General features: G+C 40.7%; 1 protein-coding gene across 1 annotated transcript in view; it reads right to left on the reverse strand.

Annotated features, from left to right (window-relative positions):
- GABRR3 (gamma-aminobutyric acid type A receptor subunit rho3) overlaps nucleotides 1-23,753 on the reverse strand; it is a gene marked incomplete at both ends in the record, with an annotated part of 47,861 nt that extends 24,108 nt beyond the window's left edge. The window contains 2 exon segments of the mRNA XM_080654669.1: nucleotides 22,974-23,040; nucleotides 23,719-23,753. Of these exon segments, the coding sequence (XP_080510795.1) occupies nucleotides 22,974-23,040; nucleotides 23,719-23,753 (102 nt within the window).
- Nucleotides 23,754-24,700: the final 947 nt, after the last annotated feature.

Below are 24,700 nucleotides of genomic sequence, written 5' to 3' on the forward strand. Positions count from 1 at the left end.
GGATTAATGTATATAATAATGTACATTAAATGACTAGATTGGATAAACAACAAACTAAATCTTCCCAGATGGAAAATGGAGTTTGAAATGAGAGTAATTTAAATCCTCCTTATTCGTGGAAGAGGTATTCCCTGGTTTTATTGTTAACCTCCTGACCCCGTTCTCACACACAAAAAAATCAAGCTTCCATATTTAAAGTGGAAAGTGAAAGATGACAAGCATTTGGGTAAGGGCTGCAACATCAAACAACTGCCAAAGCCAGGTGAGCAACATCAATGAACAAAGAGAAGAGCCAGGCCTGGGTACCAGGGCAAACTAGAGGGCACAGCCCCATCTAAAGGCGCTCACAACTAAATTGTTTATTTGTTTGTTTTTTTAATATTTTTTATTGAGAGGGAGGAGGAGAGAGCGAGAGAGAGAAAGGAAAACATTGTTGTGAGATTGAAACATCAATTGGCTGCCTCCTGCATGCCCCCTTCTGGGGACTGGGCATGCAACCCAGGAATCGAACCACAACGTTGTAGTGCATAGGATGATGCCCAACCAACTGAGCCACACCATCCAGGGCCACAATTAAATTGTTTAAGACTTGACAGGAGTTCGAAGATGGCTGCCGATGGGAAGGCAGACTGCAAGATAGTGTGTGAGTGAGAAAGCAAAGGGAGAGTTGTGGTGGCATGGGGAGTGTTTGTTGGTGAGTTGAGGGACAGCTATACTCCAGGAGACTGTGGGGGACTGTCAAACGGGGCTCCCCTGACCAGGCAGCCCCCACTGCTGCTGGGTCCCCTCCCAGAGCGACCGGCTCGGACACGGAAACTGCACCATCTTGAAGGGGAAAGTGGATGTTATTGGATGCCTGAGAAGCCCGGGGAATCTACAACTACGGCACCCACTGAACAGCTACGAACCCGAGAACACCGGTCCCCAAGTGCCACAAACACGCGGATTCAGAGGAGCTCTACACTCCCTCACAAAAAGGTCAGATTTCGCCTGGGATAGGGTGAAGTCTGTGTTCCCAGCAGGAGACAGAAACGCTTGCAGGCAGGAGCTGGAGACCAGGGGAAGTCTGCGCCTAGAAAAATCCATGGCTGTTGGGGCTGGCGTGATCCGTGAATGTGGAAGGGGGTCCGCAGAGCTGCTAACAGAAGGGAACTCTAAAAAGCAAGCCATTTTGATCTGGGCGCAAAAGAACAGCTTAAAAATTTTAAGTGTGCTGGCTGCTTAGACCCAAGGGGAAAAAAGACTGCACAGACTTGCAGGCAGCCCCGGAGTTTGCACACTTACTCTGACTCTCTCTCTCTCTCTCTTTTTTTTTTTTTCCTCTTTGAATCCTTGCCTCTGATTGCTGGGCCCAATACATAGGATCACCCAATTGGGGACACTCTAAGAGACTGCAGGGGAAAGTTGTTTTTCTGGAACCTGGGGATCAGAGTGAAGAATAACCATCAGAGAACCAGCTCTGGGGCAACCCACTCCCCCAAGCCGGTATTGGGTGCCACAGGGAAAACAAAATCTAAACAATAGCTAGAGAGTACCTATAGACCTGGAGGTCAATCCAGAAACACTGCCACCCAGGGGTTGAATCACAAATTGACTCTTGTGTAAATGTAAACACAAATAAACTGCCAGCTTAAAAATCAGGACTGGCTTACAACACTGAGGAGCAGTGGAACCCAGGGAATTTCAATACTGTCCTGACTAGGAAACAGGCGTGCCAAACAGAAGAGTAGAGGAAGTGAATGACCTTCACTACTGCACATTTTTATTTTTATTTTTTTCTTCTTTTACTTAAGAAATGAAATTTTCTTTTTCCTCATTTGATTTTACCTTTTTAATTATTACATTTTTTTTCAATCAGTATTATTACTACTACTATTTCACCATTTTTTTTTAAAGTGTCATTTTATTTTCTCTTTATTTTACTTTGGGATTAGTGTTCTATATCATATTTTCATCTTTACTTTAGCATCATTTTACTCTATCTCAACTTTACCTTTATGCCAACACTCTCTTCCTCACTTTTCCCTTTTTGATGTCCTGTTTCTCTTACCCTATTCCTGCTTTAGATTTTCCCTATTCCTTCTTTTTACCCCCTGTTAAAATTTCACCCTACTTATATATCTAATTTCCAATCCCCTGCTCCAAGTCCATACACACCTCTCTCTTCTCTTTCATAACTATCAAAAAATTATTTATTTTTATTTTTTTCTCTCTGTCCTTTTGTTGTTGTTTGCTTGATCATTGATTATATCGATTTTTTGTGCTTGTTTGTGAGATTGTTTTGCTTTTGCTTTTTGTTTTTTTGTTTTGTTTTTGTTTGTTTTTTGCTTCTGTTTTCCCTCACCTCACTTGATATTAGTTGTTGTTTGTAGTTTGCATTCATCTCCAGGTACTTGTTGCTGGCATGTGTTGGGATTAGTGGCTGTTCTATTGGAGTTTTCTCCCCATATATATGGTTTTTTCCCCTCTTCTTTCTTATTCTCTCTTTTTTCTCTTACTTTTTTTTCACTTTTCCCAATTTCATTTTTGCACTCTTTTTTTTTTCCTCTTCTTCTTTCTCGCCTATCCTCTAATTTGCCTTTCTCTGGTGGTCACCTTTACTTGGGGTTATTAATATTGTGATAACATTTGTGTTCAGTGCCTTGTGCGTTGTACCTTGTTGTGTTGTATTTTGTGCCTTTAAATCAACGCAGGAGAGAGAGAACTACATAACCAGACACCCAGAGAAGAGAGATCATGGGAAGACAAAGAAACAGCCCGCATACGAAAGAAAAGCAGGCATCACCAGAAAAGGAAGTAAACAAAATGGAGGCAAGCAACCTGTCAGATAAAGAATTCAGAGAAATGGTCATAAGGTTGATGAAAAGAATGGAAGACAAATTCGACAATATGTGTAAGAACCAAGAGGAAATAAAGAAGAAATGAAAAAATGACATCACTGCTGTAAAGAACTCAATAAAAAGCATCAAGAGTAGACTAGAAGAAGCAGAGGACTGCATCAGTGAGCTAGAAGACAAGATGGGAAAAAATACCCAAGTAGAGCAGCTTCTAGAAAAAAAAATTAAAAAGCAGGAGGAGAGCTTAAGGGAACTTTGGGACAACATGAAACAAAACAACATCTGCATAATAGGGGTGCCAGAAGGAAAGGAACCTGAGCAAGGAATAGAAAACCTGTTTGAAGAAAGAATGACAGAAAACTTCCCTGATATAGGGAAGAAAAAACCCACACAAATCCAAGAAGCTCACGGAGTCCCAAGCAAAATAAACCCCAAACGACCAATGCCAAGGCACATTATAATTAAATTGGCAAACACCAACGACAAAGTAAGAATCTTAAAAGCAGCCAGAGAGAGACAGAAAGTTACCTACAAAGGATCCCCTATCAGACTAGCAACTGATTTCTCAACAGAAACTCATCAGGCCAGAAGGGAATGGAATGAAATATACAAAGTCATGCAAAGGTGTCGGAAACTGACCATTGTCCCCACTAGCAGAAAGGTGTGGACAAGGAACCTGGAAGGCTGATCAACCTTGAAGCTCTGAAAGGTCAGAGCCAACCACTCCCTATCTAATTGAGACAATGATAGCTGAAGCAACTTCCACCTGTCAAGCTTATGTAAATCCTTGCTGATTGGCTATTACTGGAATTGCCTGCCTCTATGGGTGGATCCCAAACCTTAATAAAAGGGGTAGCAAGGCCGGAGTGGGGTGTAGTCCTCCCACTAGAGTTGGGCTCCCACCTGGCCCCCAATATCACCAAATTAATATTTTTCTAGTCTCTTTCATTTGTGTGAGGCCTCCTCCAGTACCCGAATCCAGAACCTGAACCCTGAAACACCCAGGACGTGAAAGGGGGTCCCGCAACTGGCGCCCAACATGGGGCATCTGGAGGAGATGATATTTTTCCCCTAGAGTGAAGGAGGGGAAAAAAATACACTGAGAAAAGGTGTGGAAAGATCACTGAAAAAGATGAGGGAAATTCACCGCACACAAAGCCCACAGCCAGCTGCAGAAACCGGATCTGTTAAATAGGGTGGGAACGTCTTTTTCAGCCAGGCTAATGGGGAAGAATTAGGTTATAAAATAATGTGGTTTCTTGCTCAAATTAAAATCTTAATTGGTATTTGGAATCTAAAATCTGTAATAAGAAATGAAACTCCACTGCTGAAGTTGCCTCTGGTGTGGAGAAATTCAAAGGTGGCAGGAGAGGGCAAGGCTATCTGCTCTCCCGCAATGAGATTTCTTAGGGCTTTGTTTAAAAATTATAGAAGAACTCACAGGGAAATGCAAATCTTGGCCAAATTGGGTGATAGTTATTACTTTGGAAAGCGAAAAAGAAAGAAAAAATTTAAGATCTGTCTTTATCTATTAAGCATGAAAAGAAACGCAGCCAGATCTGTTACTGAAAAGTTCCCCCAGGGCAAGCAGGATGTGGGGGAAGGGAGACATGTGGAAAGCCAATATGGACTCCCACTCTCCCAGTATGCTAATTTAAAGTCTCCTTTCTGGCCATGAAAAAGTCTTCTCGCCTTAAAAATTTAGAAATGTGTCTGGAATTTCTGTTCTCATGGGGAGAGAAGCCCAGCTGAAAAACAAATGCATGCACAGTCCAACTTTTGGACATATTAGATAGGGTTTTAAGCTGGAATCTCTCTACAAAGGCTGCAGAAATGAAAAACCCAGAACTGGTGTGTTTTTTTCCCTAAGAAAGATGGCATAAAGGAACCAAAAGGAGAAGACACAGGCTAGGTTCTAGCAGCAGGATTGGCATTTCCATAATAAAGAGTAGTTTTTAAAATGCTAATGAACCTCGGTCAAAGTTTACTTTTAAGGCCTTCAAGAAATTAGTAAAATTGTCTCTGTCATAGAATTTATCCAAAGTAAATGCTTTAAAATAATTATAATTGACTCTAGAATCTCAAAGAAATTATTGAAATAATGTATTAATTATAAAGATCTAACTAGCTTTTCTTTAAGGACCAGTTTGCATTTGAATACTTGCAAGCTTGCTACTCAATTTCCCCAGGCAAAGAAAAATCTTGGTCATTTTAAAAGGTCAAGCAGCTAGGCTGGGCCTGTTAATCAAATGATAAAAACTTGTTTAATAATCTGTTTGCTTCCTCATGAGAAAAACCTAGAGGAGAAATATTTGACTTGCCAGCTTTAAAAGTTCAAAGTGCAAATAAAATTGGAAGAAAATGTGGTTGTGGTAATTAAATGCCTAAGTATAAAAATTTATTTTTGAGAAAATAAAATGTGTTTTCTCTAATAATTAGGAATTCAAAATATGTTGTTTATTGGTCTAATTAAAAAGAAGGATTAATTCTGTGATTCCCAACTGAAAATTTTTAATGCCAAAACCAGTTTAAATTTGATTGGTATCTTAAGATAATTATAAAAAGTATTATAATCTTTAAATCATATATATATATATATATATATATATATATATATATATATATATATATATTTGATGGTTTTTTCCAAGTTAAATTTCAAGGCTGTAACCGAGAGATGATTCTTGGAAAGCTCCAAGAGCCCGGAGTGGTTCAATGAATTTGTTCTCTCTTCTGAAAGGAAATATTTTTAATTAAACCGATTTAATATACTTGAAATTGCATGGAAAGCTTCATCAAATAAAAATTAATAACTATATTTTACTTATAAATGTTATAGAGAGAGAGAAACCAAGATGGCGGCATAGGTAAGCACCTAAACTGCTGCCTCGCACAACAATTTCAAAACTACAACTAAAAGACAGAACGTCTATCACCCAGAACCACGGGAAAGCTGGCTGAGTGGAAGTTCTACAACTAGAAGGAAAGAGCAAACAGCATTGAGTGGTGCACAAGCGCTGAAAAGCTGAGGTACAGAGACGCGCAATCGGGCTGGCGACGGGTGACTGAAAGCGCTGCTGTTTTCAACCCGAAGGGAGATAAGCTCCCGATTACTCCGAACTCGTTTCTGGGGAGACACGGGGGACGCAAACTCCTACGGGGAGAAGCTGGACTGTCTGCCGTGGGGTTGGAAAGTGAGGGAGGCTTGCTTGCAGGGCTGCGCGCAGGAACAATTGTTCATTGTGCTGGGGCGCGGGGCGCGGGGACACAGTTGGAGACGCAGAGCCACAGAGCCGGCTTACTGGCAGCCATCGCTGTTTGCCACGCCCTAGCCTAGTCACGCCCTGAGACCCCGCCCTGCACAATCTACGAACCCACCCAAGCTCCAAGCAGCGGCTTTAGCATATGAATGGCCTGCCCTATCGCAGCTTAACCTAGCAAACCTGCATCCCGCTTCAGACAGCTCCAAAACCTCCAAACCCCAAGCAAAGAGGAGAAAACTGTAGTTCTTGCTGTAGCTCCTGCTGGGTGGCCTCAGACAGTAGCTGACCTGCACCCCATTGGAGATCCAGAAGCCAGTGTACCTAGTGGTCAGTGTGAGACACCAGATTTCAACTCCTCACATCCATAAGTGATACATTCAAGAGGCAGACTCAGTGAGCACCAAAGCCTCACTGAAACAAGTCCTGCACCATAAGCGTGTCTCCAGCGCAGCAGTTCTTCCATTATAGACACAGCGTGTCCTCACAGCCAATTGGCCTGGAGGTCAATTCCTCCCAGTGTACCAACAGCAATCAAGGCTTAACTACACCAAGACTTTGCACTCAGCCCACAAAGGGGTGTACCAAAGGCGTCCACCTCAGGTGATTGGGGAGGCTGAGCTACTGGCCCCTATAGGTCACCTACCACACAAAGCCACTCCATCAACACAAGGAAGCAGCAAAATGCGGAGACAAAGAAACATGTCACGAATGAGAGAAATGGAGGAAAGCAAACTAATGGACGACATAGAGTTCAGAACCACATTTATAAGGTTACTCAAGAATCTTCTAAAAACCACCGAGAAACTTGATGAGACCTCCGAGGAGCTTAGTGAGACCTTCAAGGACCTTAATGAGAATGCCAAAAAAATGGAAAAGGACCAGTCAGAAATTAAGCATACACTGTCTGAAATAAAGAATATACAGAAACTCAACTGTAGATCAACATACCCCAAGAATCAAACCAAAGATCTGAAATATGAGGAAACAAAAAACACCCAACCAGAAAAACAAAAAGAAAAAAGAATACAAAAATATGAAGATAGTGTAAGGAGCCTCTGGGACAACTTTAAGCGTACCAACATCCGAATTTTTGGGGTGCCAGAAGAAGAGAAAGAGCAAAATATTGAAAACCTATTAGAAGAAATAATGACAGAAAACTTTCCCTACCTGGTGAAAGAAATAGACTTACAAGTCCAGGAAGCACACAGAACCCCATACAAGAGGAATCCAAAGAGGACCACACCAAGACACATCATAATTAAAATGCCAAGGGCAAAAGACAAAGAGAGAATCTTGAAAGCAGCAAGAGAAAAACGGTTAGTTACCTACAAGGGAGCACCCATACGACTGTCAGCTGATTTCTCCGCAGAAACTATGCAGGCCAGAAGGGAGTGGCAAGAAATATTCAATGTGATGAACAGCAAGAACCTACAACCAAGATTACTCTACCCAGCAAAGCTATCATTCAGAGTTGAAGGTCAGATAAAGAGCTTCACAGACAAGAAAAAGCTAAAGGAGTTCATCACCACCAAACCAGGATTACATGAAATGCTGAAGGGTGTTCTTTAAGAAGAGGAAGAAGAAGAAAAAGGTAAAGATAAAAATTATGAACAACAAAATGACATCAAATACATACCCACCAACAAGTGAATCTAAAAATCAAGTGAATAAAAAATCTGAAGAACAGAATGGACTGGTGAATATAATAGAATCAGGGACATAGAAAGGGCATGGACTGACAATTCTCAGAGGGTAAGGGGTGTGAGGGGTGCGGGAAGAGACTGGACAAAAAGCTTACACCTATGGATGAAGACAGTGGCGGGGGGTAAGGGCATGGGGTGGGGTGGGGAATCAGGTGGAGGGGAGCTAGGGGGAAAAAAAAGAGGAACACCTGTAATAATCTGAACAATAAAGATTTATTTAAAAAAAAATAAATGTTATAAAGATTTTAGCCTCTAAGAAGGGTAAAATAAGTAGCAAAATATTTCTTAAAATCCAACAGCAGAATTTAAAATAACAAAAGCTCCAAGCCGCCTGCATTTTTAATTAGGCCAGAGGTGGGTGGCGTTTGTGCCTTGTGAATCAGACGTAAACATTTACTAAATTTGCTTTGGATTTCTGTTTGTCTGCAATGTAATTTTGACTGTCTATCTTTTAAAAGAACGAATTAGACAGCCACCATGATGGCCACATGGCTTGCCGGTCCCCTGGGGGCCGCCATCTTGAAATAGCAAAGACCAACCCCTCCCTTTGAATAAAGTTACTGAGACCTCCCATGATCCCTCTGTATATGCAAATAAGCCTAAGGGGATACTCTTTAAAAATAAAATTCTAGCTTAATAAAAAGGAGAGAAGCAGAAGGCAGCTGGCCAAAACTACCCAAGAAGCTAGTGTCTCCACATGGGGTCAACAAATAGAAGCTGGTCACATAGAGCCTTCCAATAGTCCTTGGAATACACCTATATTTACTATACCTAAGAAGGCAGCAGGAAAATGGCGATTGTTATCTTAGAGCAGTTAATGCTACTATGCATACCATGGGAGCTTTACAACCTGGACTCCCAGCGACTTCACAAATCCCTTTAGATTGGTCTCTTATAGTAGCAGATCTTAAAGACTGTTTTTTCACCATTCCCTTGGCACCTCAAGATAAACAGAGATTTGCATTTTCAGTGCCATCTATTAATAATATAGAACCCATGAAAAGATATCAATGGAAGGTTTTACCTCAAGGAATGGCCAATAGCCCTACTTTGTGTCAAAAATATGTGGCTCAAGCTGTTCAGCCTTTAAGGGACAAATACTCCCAATGTTACATTATTCATTACATGGATGACTTGCTCTTAGCAAGCCCACGGGAAGAGCAGACTTTGGCCATGTTTTCCCAATTAGAAGAGGAGCTCCCTAAATGGGGCTTAAGAATTGCTCCAGAAAAGGTACAGAAAGAAACGCCTTTCCAATATCTGGGAACCATAATTGAAAACCAAAGCATTAGGCCTCAGAAGGTGGAGATAAGAAAAGATTGTCTTAAAACTTTAAATGACTTTCAGAAATTATTAGGGGACATTAACTGGTTAAGACCTTATCTGAAGATCTCTACAGGAGAAATGACAAATTTATTTAATTTACTTAGAGGTGACTCTAATCTTTCCTCTCCCTGAACATTAAAGATGAAGCTACGAATGAGTTGCTAAGAATTGAGCAGGCAATTTCCTCAACCCAAGTAGCACGGGTACAGCCTGAATTACCTTTATTGGGACAAATTAACCCTATTGGAAATAATCCCACTGGAGTCATCTTTCAAAATAAAAACTCTCCTACCATTATTGAATGGGTCCACCTAGGGCATCAATCCTCTAAAACTGTGGTTACATATGTAGAACTATTGGCCCAGTTAATGTTTCTAATTAGAAAATGTTGTAAACAGCTTAGAGGGGAAGAGCCCCAGTGTATCTACCTCCCCCTCACTGGGAAGCAATTAGAAATGTTATTTCAGACTGATATAAATTGGCAAACTGGGTTAAGTGGATATTCAGGGGAACTTAGCTGTCACCTATTAAAAGATAAATTACTACAATTTTTATATAATACCTCCATCATTATACCAAAAAATACTAGGCAGGGACCTATTCCTGGAGCTTTAACTGTTTTTACTGATGGATCATCTAATGGGAAAGCTGCCTATCATACAATGAATTCAGACCAAGTCATACTGACCCGTCATACTTCTGTACAAAGAATTGAACTAGAAGCTATTAAGGCTGCGCTAAAGGATTTCCAAGAGCCTCTTAATATCGTCTCTGGTTCCTTTTACGCTTCGAACTTAGTGAACAGAATTGAAACTGCCCGGTTGAAATAGCTAAGTGACCAAAGTTTATTTTTACTATTTAAACAAGTTCAGCTGGTTATACAACAGAGACAATATCCTTTTTATATCACTCAGACCAGGGCTCATAGTGTATTACCTGGTCCTTTAACAAAAGGAAATGCAGATGCTGATCAATTGGTTGCTTTATTAAAAGAAGCCTTAGAATCTCATCAGCTTTTACATCAGCCTGCCAAAATGCTGTCTAAACAATTCTCAATCACTCGACAACAGGCAAAACAGATTATTAAGGAATGTCCCACTCGCATGTTACATCTGCCTCAAGGGCCTAACACAGGAGTCAACCCTAGAGGTTTGCTAAGGGACCATATCTGGCAAATGCATGTAACGCATTATACTTCCTTTGGACGCCTTGGGGCATTACATGTCTCTGTAAACACCTCTTCAAAAGTAATATGGGCTACTGCATCTACAGGAGAAATGGCAAAACAGGTTATTAATCATTGCCTAGCTGCTTTTGCTGTCATGGGAGTTCCAAAAATTACTAAAACTGATAACAGGCCTGTAAGGTCTGGGGCTGGGAAAGCAGGAACTTTACACCAATTCCAGATTTAAAAAAATAACTTTGCTTTCTAGCCTGCTTTAGCCTGCTTGAATAATGAGGAAGATAAAGTTAAGCTGTCTGACCTTGTAGGCCAGAGACTAGATATGCCCATAATTTCAATGCCATGCCAGGTGCATTTTTAATTGGATAGAACTGTGTTGTTTTCAAGGCCAGCAGCGAGATAACCACTAAGTGCACATAGGGCTGGCTCTTTAATAAAAAGGGAAGTTCTGCTTGTAGCCTTGCTTAGAATTTGAATTCATTTTCTCTAAGCCCACCAGTGAAGCCCACCGGTGAATAAAGTGTGACTCCCCCGGCCTGTGCTCTCGGACCGCGGGACCTCACCCGAGAGCTTTCAATAAACGCGATTTTTCGCTTTTACCCTGCTTGTCTTGGTCAACTTATTGGCTTCGGTCAGATTAAGTCTTACATCTCTGATTAAACCTTACAGGGCCTCCTTACACAAGCTGTCATTTCCAGGATTTTTGTAAAAGGTGGAAAATTCAGCACATTACAGGAATCCATATAATTCCCAAGCACAGGCCATTATTGAACAACAGCATCAGAGGCTAAAATCCCAACTTGAAAAACAAAAGGGGGGATGATGGAGAAATCACCTGCGGGTAGGCTGCACCAAGCCTTAATTACTTTAAATTTTTCCACTTTTGATGCTGATGGAAAGACACCTATGGAGCTACATTGGTGTCAGAATAAAACAAAAGAAAATGGTCTAGTTAAATGGAAAGATCCCGAATCTCCCGAATCTGGTTTATGGAAGGGACCCGATCCATTATTAACCTTTGGCAGAGGGTATGCTTGTATATTCCCAGTGAATTTTTCCAAACCCGTGTGGATTCCTGCTAGAAATATTAAACTGCAACAGGGATCCAAGAGAGAAACTAGCCAGACTAATGAGGACCTTGCGCCTGGAGCCACACCATGCAGCTGCAGACAATCAACTACTTCAGCCACAGAGAACAGCGACTCTAAGCAATCCACTGAAGATCAGGAGGAGGACAAGCCGGACAACAAACAGCCTGGAGACCACCTGGGGCATGGTAAAGAAGACGGTACAGAAAGCTGAGTGAATTTGTGAGGAAACCAGAACCCCAAGAACGCCTGAGAACGTCTTTCTTGCCATGCTAGCAGTCATCAGCTGTACGGTAATATTACCTGGGGCAAATGGGGAAGTATTTTGGACTTATGTTCCTGACCCTTCATGGGTAAGACCCCTTACGTGGGCTGATCCCCTGCCTAATGTAGTCACCAATAATACCAAACACCTTGGTCATCCAGGAGGACCATGGGTGGGGCAAGGAAGTATAATTACACAGGGGTCGCCACCCAGCTTCCCTTTAGTATGACACAAAATCAAACCACTGCTCCTTTGTGTGTAAAATTAAAGAGAGGTTTCTGGCTTGCGTGGACACCAAAGGAAGGGACTATCACTACTTGCTCCTGGGAGAGGTGCAGAAAATGTAACTAAGACCTTGTTTATACAAAAAGAAACTGACAACCAGTTTGAAATTGAATTGCCATGGCCTAGAGCAAAGAATATCCTTACATGATATTATTCTACAATGTCATTATAATTTTTCCCAGATTTGTGTTACCCCCATTACCTATAACAGTACCTTGCATCCTTGGGAATCAATAAAAAATCATCTTCTTGGTGCTTGGAGACAAAAGTAACACAACTCTTGATATTTTAGAATGACAACAGCATATTGTACAATTATCCCAAACAAACTTACAAACTAATTCTTTGTATGTTTGGCAGCAATTTAAAAAGCACATGAAAGGATTTAATCCCTTCCACTGTATAGAGGGCCCCCTGGGAAGGCACCTGAGCATTCTATATTGGCCCCTCTTTCCCTTTTGGCCAAGAGGGACCCTCTTCTCACAATCCAATTGCCCACAGCTGTTGCCTGAGCTTTCTGTTCATGCTGAGGTTGAAGCCTCGTGGTGGCTGGTACCATGGATCTGTCTCTCACCCAATGGTGTGAGCTGGGCCCTCCCTGGAGAAGAAACCTGGGTTCCCCAAGATATGTGATCAGTGCCGGGGCCCTGCCAGCAGGCGAGGGGATCCCAAGGCAGGTGCTGGGCGTGGAGGCCACGGGGGCATAGGCTACCAAGGAGACAGAACTGAACCTCTTGCAGGGGGTGGTGCTGCCCCTCCCTCATTCGCACACCTCACATCACCCTGCTTGGCCCCGGAGGATGGCTGGTTAGCCAGAGACGGGTAAGATTCCTCAAGGAAGGAACAACCTAAGACAGGCACAGTTGCAGAGGGGTCATCAGGAGAGAACTTGGGGGTTAACAGAGGTGGGGCACAGACCCTCACCACCCCCCAACTTTGCAGGGACCTGAACCCTCACCCCTTCTGAGGGAGGTCTCCTGCCCCCATGGCTGCTTTGCTTCCCACACCCAGCTCAGATTGGGACCCAGGTAACAGACAGAGACTTGGCCGACAGCAACTGCCCTATATCTAAATCCAGCCTAGCACCAGGAATGCTCAGGGCCTACTCAAGAATGCAAATAATCCTTTCCACTAATATTTACAGGGTAAACTAAGATTATTGTTAGAATATTAAATTTGACAGTAAAATAGTAATCAAGTTTTCAGATTAATTTAAAGTGGCTAATTGAAAAAAAAAACCAAGATGGCGGCATAGGTAAACACCTAAACTGCTGCCTCGCACAACAATTTCAAAACTACAACTAAAAGACAGAACGGACACCATCCAGAACCACAGGAAAGCAGGCTGAGTGAAAATTCTACAACTAGAAGGAAGGAGAAAAGCTCACAGAGAATTGGAGGTACGGCAAAGGGGCTTTGTGCGCGCAGAGAGGAAGGGCGGCTGAGAGCTTGGCTGACTTCCTCTGGCGGAAGGGGGAAGGAAGCCTCGGACCGCGAGCTGGGAAAGGCAGAAGTCTGAAGGCGCACACGGGCCAGTGCGCACAAAGGCTGCGGAGGTAGCCATAGGCTTTCCCTAGTGAAAGGGAGTCAGAGGATCCTGACTGAGCCCCAGTTCTGACTGCAGTGAACCCCGGTTCCAGGCGAGCCCCTGGGGACCCACGCTCTTGTAGGGGGAGTCTGGACTCTCGGGCGGAGCCGGGGAAGGCGGAGGACTGAAAGTGCGCACACGCGCCGCGCCGGTGCGCACAAAGGCTGCGGGGGTTGCCACAGGCTTTCCCTAGTGGAGGGGAGTCAGAGGATTCTGACTGCACCGAGCCCCAGTTCTGACTGCAGTGAACCCCAGTTCCAGGCGAGCCCCTGGGGACCCACGCTCTTGTGGGGGGAGTCTGGACTCTCAGGCGGAGACTCGAGCTGGGGAAGGCGGAGGACTGAAAGCGCACATGCGCGCAGGGGCGGGGCTGACAGGAAGCCAAGACTGAGACTCCACCCCATCCAAGCTGAGCACAGAGGCTATTGCAATTTGGCAAGTCTAATCCTATAAGGCTGTCTCCAGCACCGGGCTTCTCCCAGCATAGACACAGCTGATCCTTACAGCCAACTGGCCCGGAGGTCAATTCTTCCCAGTGATACCAACAACAATAAAGACTTAATTACAACAAGGCTGTACACACAGTCCACAAAGGGGTGCACCAAGAGTGTCCACCTCAGGTTAACTGGGGAAGCAGATCCACTGGGCCATATTGGAAACCTAGCACAAATATCTACCTTACCAACTCAGGGATTCAGTGAAAATGCGGGGTCAAAGAATCAGATCACAAACGAAAGAAATGGAGGAAAACAAACGACTGGATATAGAATTCAAAACCACGGTTATAAGACTTTTTAAGAATATCCTAGAAAAGGCCGATAAATATAACGAGACCCTCGAAGATATGAAAAAGGACCAACTAGAAATTAAACATACACTGACTGAAATAAAAAATATTATACAGAGACCCAGAAACAGAATAGAGGAACACAAAAATCAAGTCAAAGAATTGAAATACAAAGAAGCAAAAAACACTCAACCGAAAAAGCAAAAAGCAAAAAAAAAAATCCAAAAAGTTGAAGATAATGTAAGAAGACTCTGGGACAACTTCAAGCGTACCAACATCAGAATTATGGGGGTGCCAGAAGAAGAGAGAGAGCAAGACACTGAAAACCTATTTGAAGAAATAATGACCGAAAACTTCCCCCACCTGGTGAAAGAAATAGACTTACAAGTCCAGGAAGCCCACAGAACCCCAAACAAAAGGAATCCAAAGAGGACCACACCAAGACACATCATCATTAAAATGCCAAGAGCAAAAGACAAAGAGAGAATATTAAAAGCAGCAAGAGAAAAACAGTTAATTACCTACAAGGGAGCACCCATACGACTGTCAGCTGACTTCTCAACAGAAACTATGCAGGCCAGACGGGAGTGGCAAGAAATTTTCAATGTGATGAATAGCAAGAACCTACAACCAAGATTACTCTACCCAGCAAAGCTATCATTCAGAATTGAAGGGCAGATAAAGAGCTTCACAGATAAGAAAAAGCTGAAGGAGTTCATCACCACCAAACCAGTACTATATGAAATGCTGAAAGGTATTCTTAAAGAAGAGGAAGAAGAAAAAAGTAAAGAGAAAAAATTATCAACAACAAATACATATCTATCAACAAGCCAACCTAAAAATCAAGTGAATTAAAAACCTGAGGAGCAGAATAATCTGGTGAATATAATAGAATCAGGGGCATAGAAAGGGAGTGGGCTGATAATTCTCAGGGGGAAAGGGGTATGGGGGGGTTCATGAAGAGAATGGACAAAAATCATACACCTATGGATGAGGACAGTGGGGGGGGAGGTAAGGGCAGAAGGTGGGGTGGGAAAGGGGTGGAGGGGAGCTATGGGGGGAAAAAGGAGAAATAATTGTAATAATCTGAATAAAGATTTATTTAAAAAAAATAAATAAATAAAGTGGCTAATTGAAATAAGTGAATATTCAAGAAAAATTAATTGTACTGGACAAAAAGCTGTTCCTGAAGTATTAACTAAAATTTTTATTGGTAGTTCATCTCATGGTAAAATTGCTTAACATGCAATGAACCTAAAGCAGTCATATTTTTGTTATCAAGACTGCATTATAAAATTTCCAAAAGCCTCCTAATAATCAAATCAAAAAAAGGCGGGATAGTGGAATAATATCATGTAAGGTAAAATATCCTGTAAGTAAATTGCATCTAGAAAATTTTTACTTTAGAAAATTTTCATTTGTAATGCTAACAGCAAGACACCCATGAAAAACATACATGGTGTCAAAATAAGCCAAAGGAAAATCGTTTGGGCAAAAATAAAAAGGATCCCAAGTCAAATTTATAGAAAAGATTCCTTTATTAACTTTTGGTCGAGAATATGTTTGTATATTTTCAGAAAACAACTCCAAGACCATATGGATTCCTGCAACAGAGAGGAATTGACAGGACTGCTCCAACCATGAAGACAAGAGGAGAAACAGTCCAGAGATGGAAGATGGTAAAGACGCCTTGCCACGCTAGCAGTCAGCAGCTGTGCATCGCTGCAGGTTGCCCAGGACCAAACCAGAGAGGGTCGGACCTGCATTGCCACCATTTGTCCACCATCCAGATATCATTGCTGACATGTACACATAAGGAACTGTTTGACATTGAAATTAGGACTAAAAAAAACTGTTGGCCCAGAAAGAAACTTACTACAGACTGATTCATTTGTCTCTCAGCATAACCATTATTGCTTGTCTCATTTTTTGTTCCTATATGTTTATTTCTAGTCTGCAGATGCAAGATTTTTTAAAGAAAAGAAACGGGGGAGATGTCGGAAATCGACCATTGTCCCCACTAGCAGAAAGGTGTGGACAAGGAACCTGGAAGGCTGATCAACCTTGAAGCTCTGAAAGGTCAGAGCCAACCACTCCCTATCTAATTGAGACAATGATAGATGAAGCAGCTGCCACCTGTCAATCTTATGTAAATCCTTGCTGATTGGCTATTACTGGAATTGCCTGCCTCTATGGGTGGATCCCAAATCTTAATAAAAGGGGTAGCAAGGCCTGAGCGGGGTGTAGTTCCCCCACTAGAGTTGGACTCCCACCTGGCCCCCAATATCGCCAAATTAATATTTTTCTAGTCTCTTCCATTTGTGTGCGGCCTCCTCCAGAACCCGAATCCAGAACCTGAACCCTGAAACACACGGGATGTGAAAGGGGGTCCCACACAAAGGAAGGGTCTGAATCCAAGAATACTGTATCCAGCAAGGCTATCTATCAAAATTGAGGGTGAAATCAGGAGCTTCACAGACAAAAAAGGAATAAGGGAGTTTATAGAAAAGATTCCAAACCAGCAATGCAAGAAATGCTAAAAGGTCTGCTGTAAAAAAAAAAAAAAAGAAATAGGAAGAGAAGAAGGAACACAGGGGTAAAGAATAAAAATGATGACAAACAAGTACCTATCAATAATAACTTTAAATGTAAATGGATTAAATGCCCCAATCAAAAGACATAGGGTAATGGATTGGATAAGAAAACATGACCCCTATATCTGCTGTCTACAAGAAACCCACCTCAGAAAAAAAGATGCACACAGACTGAGGGTGAAGGGATAGAAAAAGGTTTTTCAGGCGAATGGAAATAAAAAAAGCTGGGGTAGCAATACTTATATCTGAAAAATTTGATCTCAAAGTGAAGGATATAAAAAGAGATAAGGAAGGTCACATCATAATACTAAAGGGAGCAATCCAGCAAGAAGAAATAACTCTGGTAAACATATACGCACCCAATACAGGAGAACCCAAATACATAAAAAAACTACTGGAAGATATCAAGGGAGAGATTGACAGCAATACAATCATAGTAAGAGACTTTAATACCCCACTGTCACCATTGGACAAATTCTCTAAACAAAAAAATCAGCAAAGAAACATCAATCCTAAATGACTCACTAGACCAGATGGAATTAATTGACATCTTCAGAACATTTCACCCCAAAGCCACAGAATATACATTCTTCTCAAGTGCACATGGGTCATTTTCAAAGATAGACCATATATTGGGTCACAGGCAAAGTCTCTTCAAATTCAAGAAGATAGAAATCATATCAAGTGTCTTCTCAGATCACAGTGGCATAAAACTGGAAATCAACTACAATAAAAACAGTCCAAAAAACTCAAATACATGGAGACTAAATAGCATGCTATTAAACAATGACTAGGTTACCAGAGAGCTCAAAGAAGAAATAAAAAACATCATGGCAACAAACGACAATGAAAACACAACAATCCAAAATCTATGGGACACAGTGAAAGCAGTCTTGAGAGGGAAGTTCATAGCTCTACAAGCATACTGCAAAAAACAAGAAACAATGGTAATAAGTTACCTAACCCTACAACTCAAAGAGTTATAAAGAGAGCAACAAGAAAAGCCCAGTGTAAGCAGAAGGAAGAAAATAATAAAGATCAGAGCAGAGATAAACGACATAGAGACCAAAAAAACAATACAAAAGATCAACAAAACCAAGAGCTGGTTCTTTGAAAGGATAAACAAGATTGATGAACCTCTAGCCAGGCTCACCAAGAAGCAAAGAGAGAGGACCCAAATAAACAAAATCAGAAATGAAAGAGGAGAAATAACAACAGACCCCACAGAAATACAAAGGATTGTTAAAAAATACTATGAACAACTCTATTCCAACAAACTGGACAACCTGGAGGAAATGGACATATTCCTAGAAAAATACAACCTTCCAAAACTAAATCAGGAAGAATCTCAACATCTCAATAGGCCAATAACTATGGAAGAAATTGAAGCAGTCATCAAAAAGCTTCTAGCAAACAAAAGCCCGGGCCAGACGGCTTCACAGGAGAGTTTTACCAAACCTTCAAAGAAGAACTAAAACCCATCCTCCTCAGACTATTCCAAAAAATTCAAGAGGACGGAACACTTCCAAGCTCATTCTATGAAGCCAGCATCACCCTAGTACCAAAACCAGATAAAGACAACACAATGAAAGAGAATTACAGGCGAATATCCCTCATGAACATAGATGCCAAAATCCTCAACAAAATACTAGCAAATCGGATCCAGCAGTACATCAGAAAGATCATACACCATGACCAAGTAGGATTTATCCCAGGGATGCAAGGATGGTACAATATCCGCAAATCAATAAACGTGATACATCACATAAAAAAAGAGAGATAAAAATCACATAGTCATATCAATTGATGCAGAAAAAGCATTTCACAAAATCCAACACCCTTTCTTGATAAAAACTCTCAGCAAGGTGGGAATAGAAGGATCATACCTCAACATAATAAAAGCCATATATGATAAACCCACAGCTAACATCATACTCAATGGGCAAAAACTAAAACCATTTCCCCTAAGAACAGGAACAAGACAGGGATGCCCACTCTCACCATTCCTGTTCTACATAGAACTGGAAGTATTAGCCATTGCAATTAGACAAGAAGAAGAAATAAAAGGCATCCAAATTGGAAAAGAAGAACTAAAGCTGTCCTTATTTGCAGATGACATGATATTGTACATAAAAAAACCCGAAAGACTTTATCAAAAAACTAACAGACTTAATAAGTGAATTCGGCAATGTAGCAGGATACAAAATTAACACCAAGAAATCTATGGCATTTCTATACACCAATAGGGAACTTACAGAAAGAGAGACTAAAAAAGCAATCCCATTTACCATCGCACCAAAAAAATTAAGATACCTAGGAATAAACTTAACTATGGAGGTAAAAGACCTATACACGGAAAACTACGGGACACTGAAAAAAGAGATAGAGGAAGATGTACACAGATGGAAGAACATACCATGTTCATGGATTGGTAGAATCAACATCATTAAAATGTCCATACTACCCAAAGCAATCTATAGATTCAATGCACTCCCCATTAAAATACCAATGGTATATTTCACAGACCTAGAAAGAACTCTCAAAAAATTCATCTGAAATAAAAAAAAGACCCCGAATAGCCACAGCAATCCTGAGAAAGAAGAACAAAGTAGGTGGGATCTCAATACTAGATTTCAAGTTGTATTAAAAAGCCACTGTTCTCAAAACAGCCTGGTACTGGCACAAGAACAGAAATATAGACCAATGGAATAGAATAGAGAACCCAGATATCGACCCAAACCACTATGCTCAATTAATATTTGACAAAGGAGACATGAACATACAATGGAATCAAGACAATCGCTTTAATAAATGGTGTTGGGAAAATTGGACAGATACATGCAAAAAAATTAAACTAGATCACCAACTTACACCATACACAAAAATAAACTCAAAATGGATAAAGGACTTAAACATAAGATGGGAAACCATAAAAATACTAAAGGAATCCACAGGCAGCAAAATCTGAGACATATGCTGAAGCAATTTCTTCACTGATACCGCTCCTAGGGCAATGGAAGCTAAAGAGAAAATAAACAAATGGGACTATATCAAAATAAAAAGCTTTTGCACAGCAAAAGAAACATCAACTAAACAACAAGAAAGCCCACTGCATGGGAGAACATATTTGCGAATGTTATCACTGATAAAGGTTTAATCTCCAACATCTACAGGCAACTTATACAACTTAATAAAAGGAAGATAAATGATCCAATAAAAAAAAATGGGCAACGGACCTAAATAGAAACTTTTCGAAAGAAGACAGAAGGAAGGCCAAGAGACATATGAAAACATGCTCAAAGTAACTAATTATCCGAGAGATGCAAATCAAAACAACAATGCGGTACCATCTTACACCTGTCAAAATGGCTATCATCAACAAATCAACAAATGACAAGTGCTGGCGAGGATGTGGAGAAAAAGGAACCCTGGTGCACTGCTGATGGGAATGCAGACTGGTGCAGCCACTGTGGAGAACAGTATGGAGTTTCCTCAAAAAACTAAAAATAGCACTCCCATTTGACCCAGTAATCCCACTTCTAGGAATATATCCCAAGAGACTAGAAACACCAGTCAGAAAGGATATATGCAACCCTATGTTCACAGCAGCACAATTCACCATAGCTAAGATTTGGAAACAGCATAAATGCCCATCAGCAGATGAGTGGATTAGAAAACTGTGGTACATCTACACAATGGAATACTACGCTACTATAAAAAAGAAGGAATTCTTACCATTCGCAGCAGCATGGATGGACCTGGAGAGCATTATGTTAAGTGAAATAAGCCAGGCAATGAAAGAAAAATACCACATGATCTCACTCATTTATAGAAAATAAAGAACATTATAACCTGATGAACAAAAAGATAGATACAGAGGCAGTAAAGCACCGAACCGACTGTCAAATTACAGCGGGAAGGCTGGGGAGTGTTGGGGAGGGGGGGAAAGAGATCAACCAAAGGACTTGTATGCATGCATGTAAGCACACCAATGGACACAAGACACTGGGGTGTGGGATGAGGGCATGTGACAGGGGGTAGGCGTGGCTGGGGGAAGGTCAATGGGGGAAAATAAAGGAGATATATGTACTAATATATGTAATACTTTAAACAATAAAAAAATAAATAAAAAATATTGTTTAAGGCTTTTGGGGAGGTAGGAACAAAACTTCAAAACCAAATCCAAAACTGAAACCAAAAACAAGAACAAATGACATTCAAAGCTGCATCTTACCAGTGAGTCAACCTGTTCCAGGCCCTGTCATTAACAGTTGCATGTAGTAAAACGTTGATAGGAAACAAAAGAAATGCAACTATGGGAGATGATGGCAAAGACAGCACAACTGAAGAGAACAAAATTAGATGGAAAGAGTGATTCATATATAAGAATATACATCAGTTAGGTAAGAACAAGGAAATGGACCTTGAATATTTGGAACAATAAAGCATCCTCTATTCGGTATAGAAAAAATAAATGGGCTACACAAAGTTCTGAGACATTAACAAATTAACAGAATAGCAACAGGTAAAAAGGAAATATATCTGAAAACAAATAATGTATATGCTTGTGCATATGTTAGACATGGTAATAAACATTATTTCTTAAAGTTAAATCCTAAAATACCTTAAAATTACTTAAATGAAAAATGGCTTGGGTAATTATGTAGACAAGGAAGGTCATTCTAAGGAGTAGTGAAAAAATTAAAACATAAACATAGCTAAAATTATCTAAAAATAAAGAGATTGCCCTGGCCAGCTTGGCTCCGTGGATAGAGCATTGGCCTTTGGACTGAAGGCTCCTGGGTTTGATTCCAGTCAAGGGCACATAGCTAGGTTGCAGGCTCAATCCCTGGCATGTGGGAGGCAACCAATTGATACATCTCTCTGACATCTATGTTTCTCCCTCTGTGTCTCTCCCGCTCCCTTCTACTCTCTCTAAAAAAAAAAAAAAAAAAAAAAAAAAAATCAGTGGAAAAACATCCTCAGGGGAGGATTAACAAAAGAAATAAAAATAAAGAGATTAAGGGAAAGGGAAGAGAAAACAAAGAAGCACGGAGTACAGAATGGCAAAGCAGATAAAAAGGCTGAAAGGAAGGTTGAAGATAACAATTGAGCAGTTGGTGTTTTAGGGACAGTGTCTTACAAATAAGAACTCCATGAAAAGACGGATATTCCACTACAAACTAAAATAATGGCAGTCTTTTCTAGATTTCTAGAAAATATAAGAAAATGAGCCACATTTTCTTAAAGTTTTAGTTCTCATAAATTTAAAAACAACCCTTTGTCCTCTGCTATTGTTTATCTACAGATAAGCCAAGTTAATATTAAATGAAACATTTGGGCCCTGGTCTGCTCAGTGGTTAGAGCATCAGCCAGAATTCGGAAGGGGTGTGGGTTCAGTTCCCAGTCAAGCGCACATACCCGGGTTGCAGGTTCAATCCCAACCCCAGCTGGGGCACATGCAGGAGTCAACCTATCGATGTGTCTCTTTCATATTGATGTTTCTCTCTCTCTCTCTCTCTGTCTCTCCCTCTCTCTTTCTCGTTCTTCCTCTCTCCCCTCTCTTCCACTCTCTCTAAAAATCAATAGAAAAAAATATCCTCGGGTGAGGATTAACCAAAAAATAAAAATAACAATAATAATAATAATTAAAATATTGGAAGCAATCCATCAAGTATGGTTCAGTTGTCTATCATTTTATAGGTAAGGGTTCATGGCTATGATTTCATAGTTCATATATATTCTGATCATCCTTTCTTCTTGTGTAGTTGTTCTGGTTCATGTTACATAACTAAATAGACCGTGTTGTCTTACAGTGCTCCACCACTGTAAAGCCATTAGAAGGAAAAAGAAGAGTAGGAAAGGAATGAGAATTGGAATCCAGGGCAGAAAGAAGTAGACAGAAGAAAGTAAAACAACCACAACTTTATTAAGCAAAGTAGGAAAAATAAACAACATACACAATTAAAATGATGTGTGAAAATACCAGTGATTTTGACACTATTGAGTCCTCATCCTTTCAGAAAAAAACCAGCACCTCATGGAGAAACTGACCATGTTAACCTCTGAAACGCTGGCAATGCTTTCAAGCTGGACATCTATTCCCACTGGCACGGAGACCCTTCCGCAAGAAGAATAGGCAATATTCTGAGAAGCGACTAAAATTATTTTCATTCAAAGCAGAGAGAAAGCAATGTTGAAAATATATTTTCAAGATTTTTAAACAACACATTTCTCCGTTACCTACTGATTTATTATACATTCAATTATAATAATAAAGGCACATGCCTAAATAAATGTTATTCCAATAATCATTACACATTTGCTTGGGAACAATTCAATATTTTCCCTCTTATAGTATACTTAAAGTACAAAAGTGGTGTTTCCAATTTTTTTGTTTTGGGGTTTTTGTTTTTTAACTAGTAGTGATTTAAAAAGGAATAACATTTTGACAATGTTGCCTAAGAGTATGTAGAATTCTATATCTTTTATGGAAAATGATGATACGTTATAGTCAGGGAGTGGAGAGGTCATGGAGTTCATGACTCTGGGAAAGGTGGGAGCCTTTACTCTCCTGCTGAAAAAGCAGCCTCCTTGGCTTGGGCAGTGCTTGGCAGGCCAGAGAACAGTGATGACAGTGCAGCCGCACACGGGGACGCACACACTGAGAAACGGCCCTCCCCAGGTCGTCAGAAACCACAACCTGCTTTTAGGATGAAGCAAACATTCTTAGAAATGTGTTTGATGATAATATACTAAAAGTCAGAATTGGAGCAACTTCAGACAGAGAACTGCTGACCTATGCTTGCAGTTGGGCCTCAGAATCAGGTTCATGGGCCCAGAGAACCTGAATGATGATGCAAGAGAATCCAGCCCAGACTGAGACCAAGGCACTTCCTTGTTACACCTCACGAAGGGTCTCACCAGTTCCTGTGTAAGAGATGCTGATGTTAATAACTTCATTATTCACACCCGGGGCTGGTGTGGCTCAGTTGGTTGGGTGTCGTCCCATGCCCAGAAAGGTTGTTGGTCTGAAACCCGGTCAGGGTACTTGCCCAGATTGCAGGTTTGACCCATGGTAGGAAGTGTGCAGGAGGCCACCAAAGGATGTTTCACTCTCTCATCAATGTTTCTCTCTCCCTCTCCCTTCCTCTTTCTCTAAAAATCAATAAAAAATACCTTTAAAAACAAAAATAATTTCATCATTCAGTATTGTATAGGAAATTTAATGCATATATATGCTAAAATATTTTATATAGTTATATATATGGTCTCATATGTTTTCTTTTCATAGGGCAAATTCTCAATTAAATTTTATTGTCTCTGCATAGTCAGTCTTGAGTTGAAAAATACTTTCTTTTTTATCTTTTTTTATTTTATTTTATCGTTTAAAGTATTACAAATAGTAGTACATATGTCGAAAAATACTTTCAATTATTGTTGAAAAATAGAAATCTTGCTCTTTTTAGTACTGGCTATTTCAGTCAGTATTCTGGTATTTCAAATAGTCTGGACAGAAAAGCTTCCTTACTTAAAATCAGTGAATGTCTGGATGTGCCACATGAGACATATATGTGCATATCATTCAATATAGCACTGAATTATTGTGTTTTAAATACACAAAACATTATAAAACAAGATGTGCCTTGCCAGTCCCTGTCCAACATCTATGACTTCCCCATTAATTGGCTCATGTTGCCTTCACTTTATCAACACAGATTCCCTTTCCTCTTTCATGGAGATACCATGATCACAAAGGTGGTTTTCCCAGGGCGAGGCTT

This window comes from Plecotus auritus (genome assembly GCF_963455305.1).
Source record: "Plecotus auritus genome assembly, chromosome: 2".
Taxonomy (NCBI): domain Eukaryota; kingdom Metazoa; phylum Chordata; class Mammalia; order Chiroptera; family Vespertilionidae; genus Plecotus; species Plecotus auritus.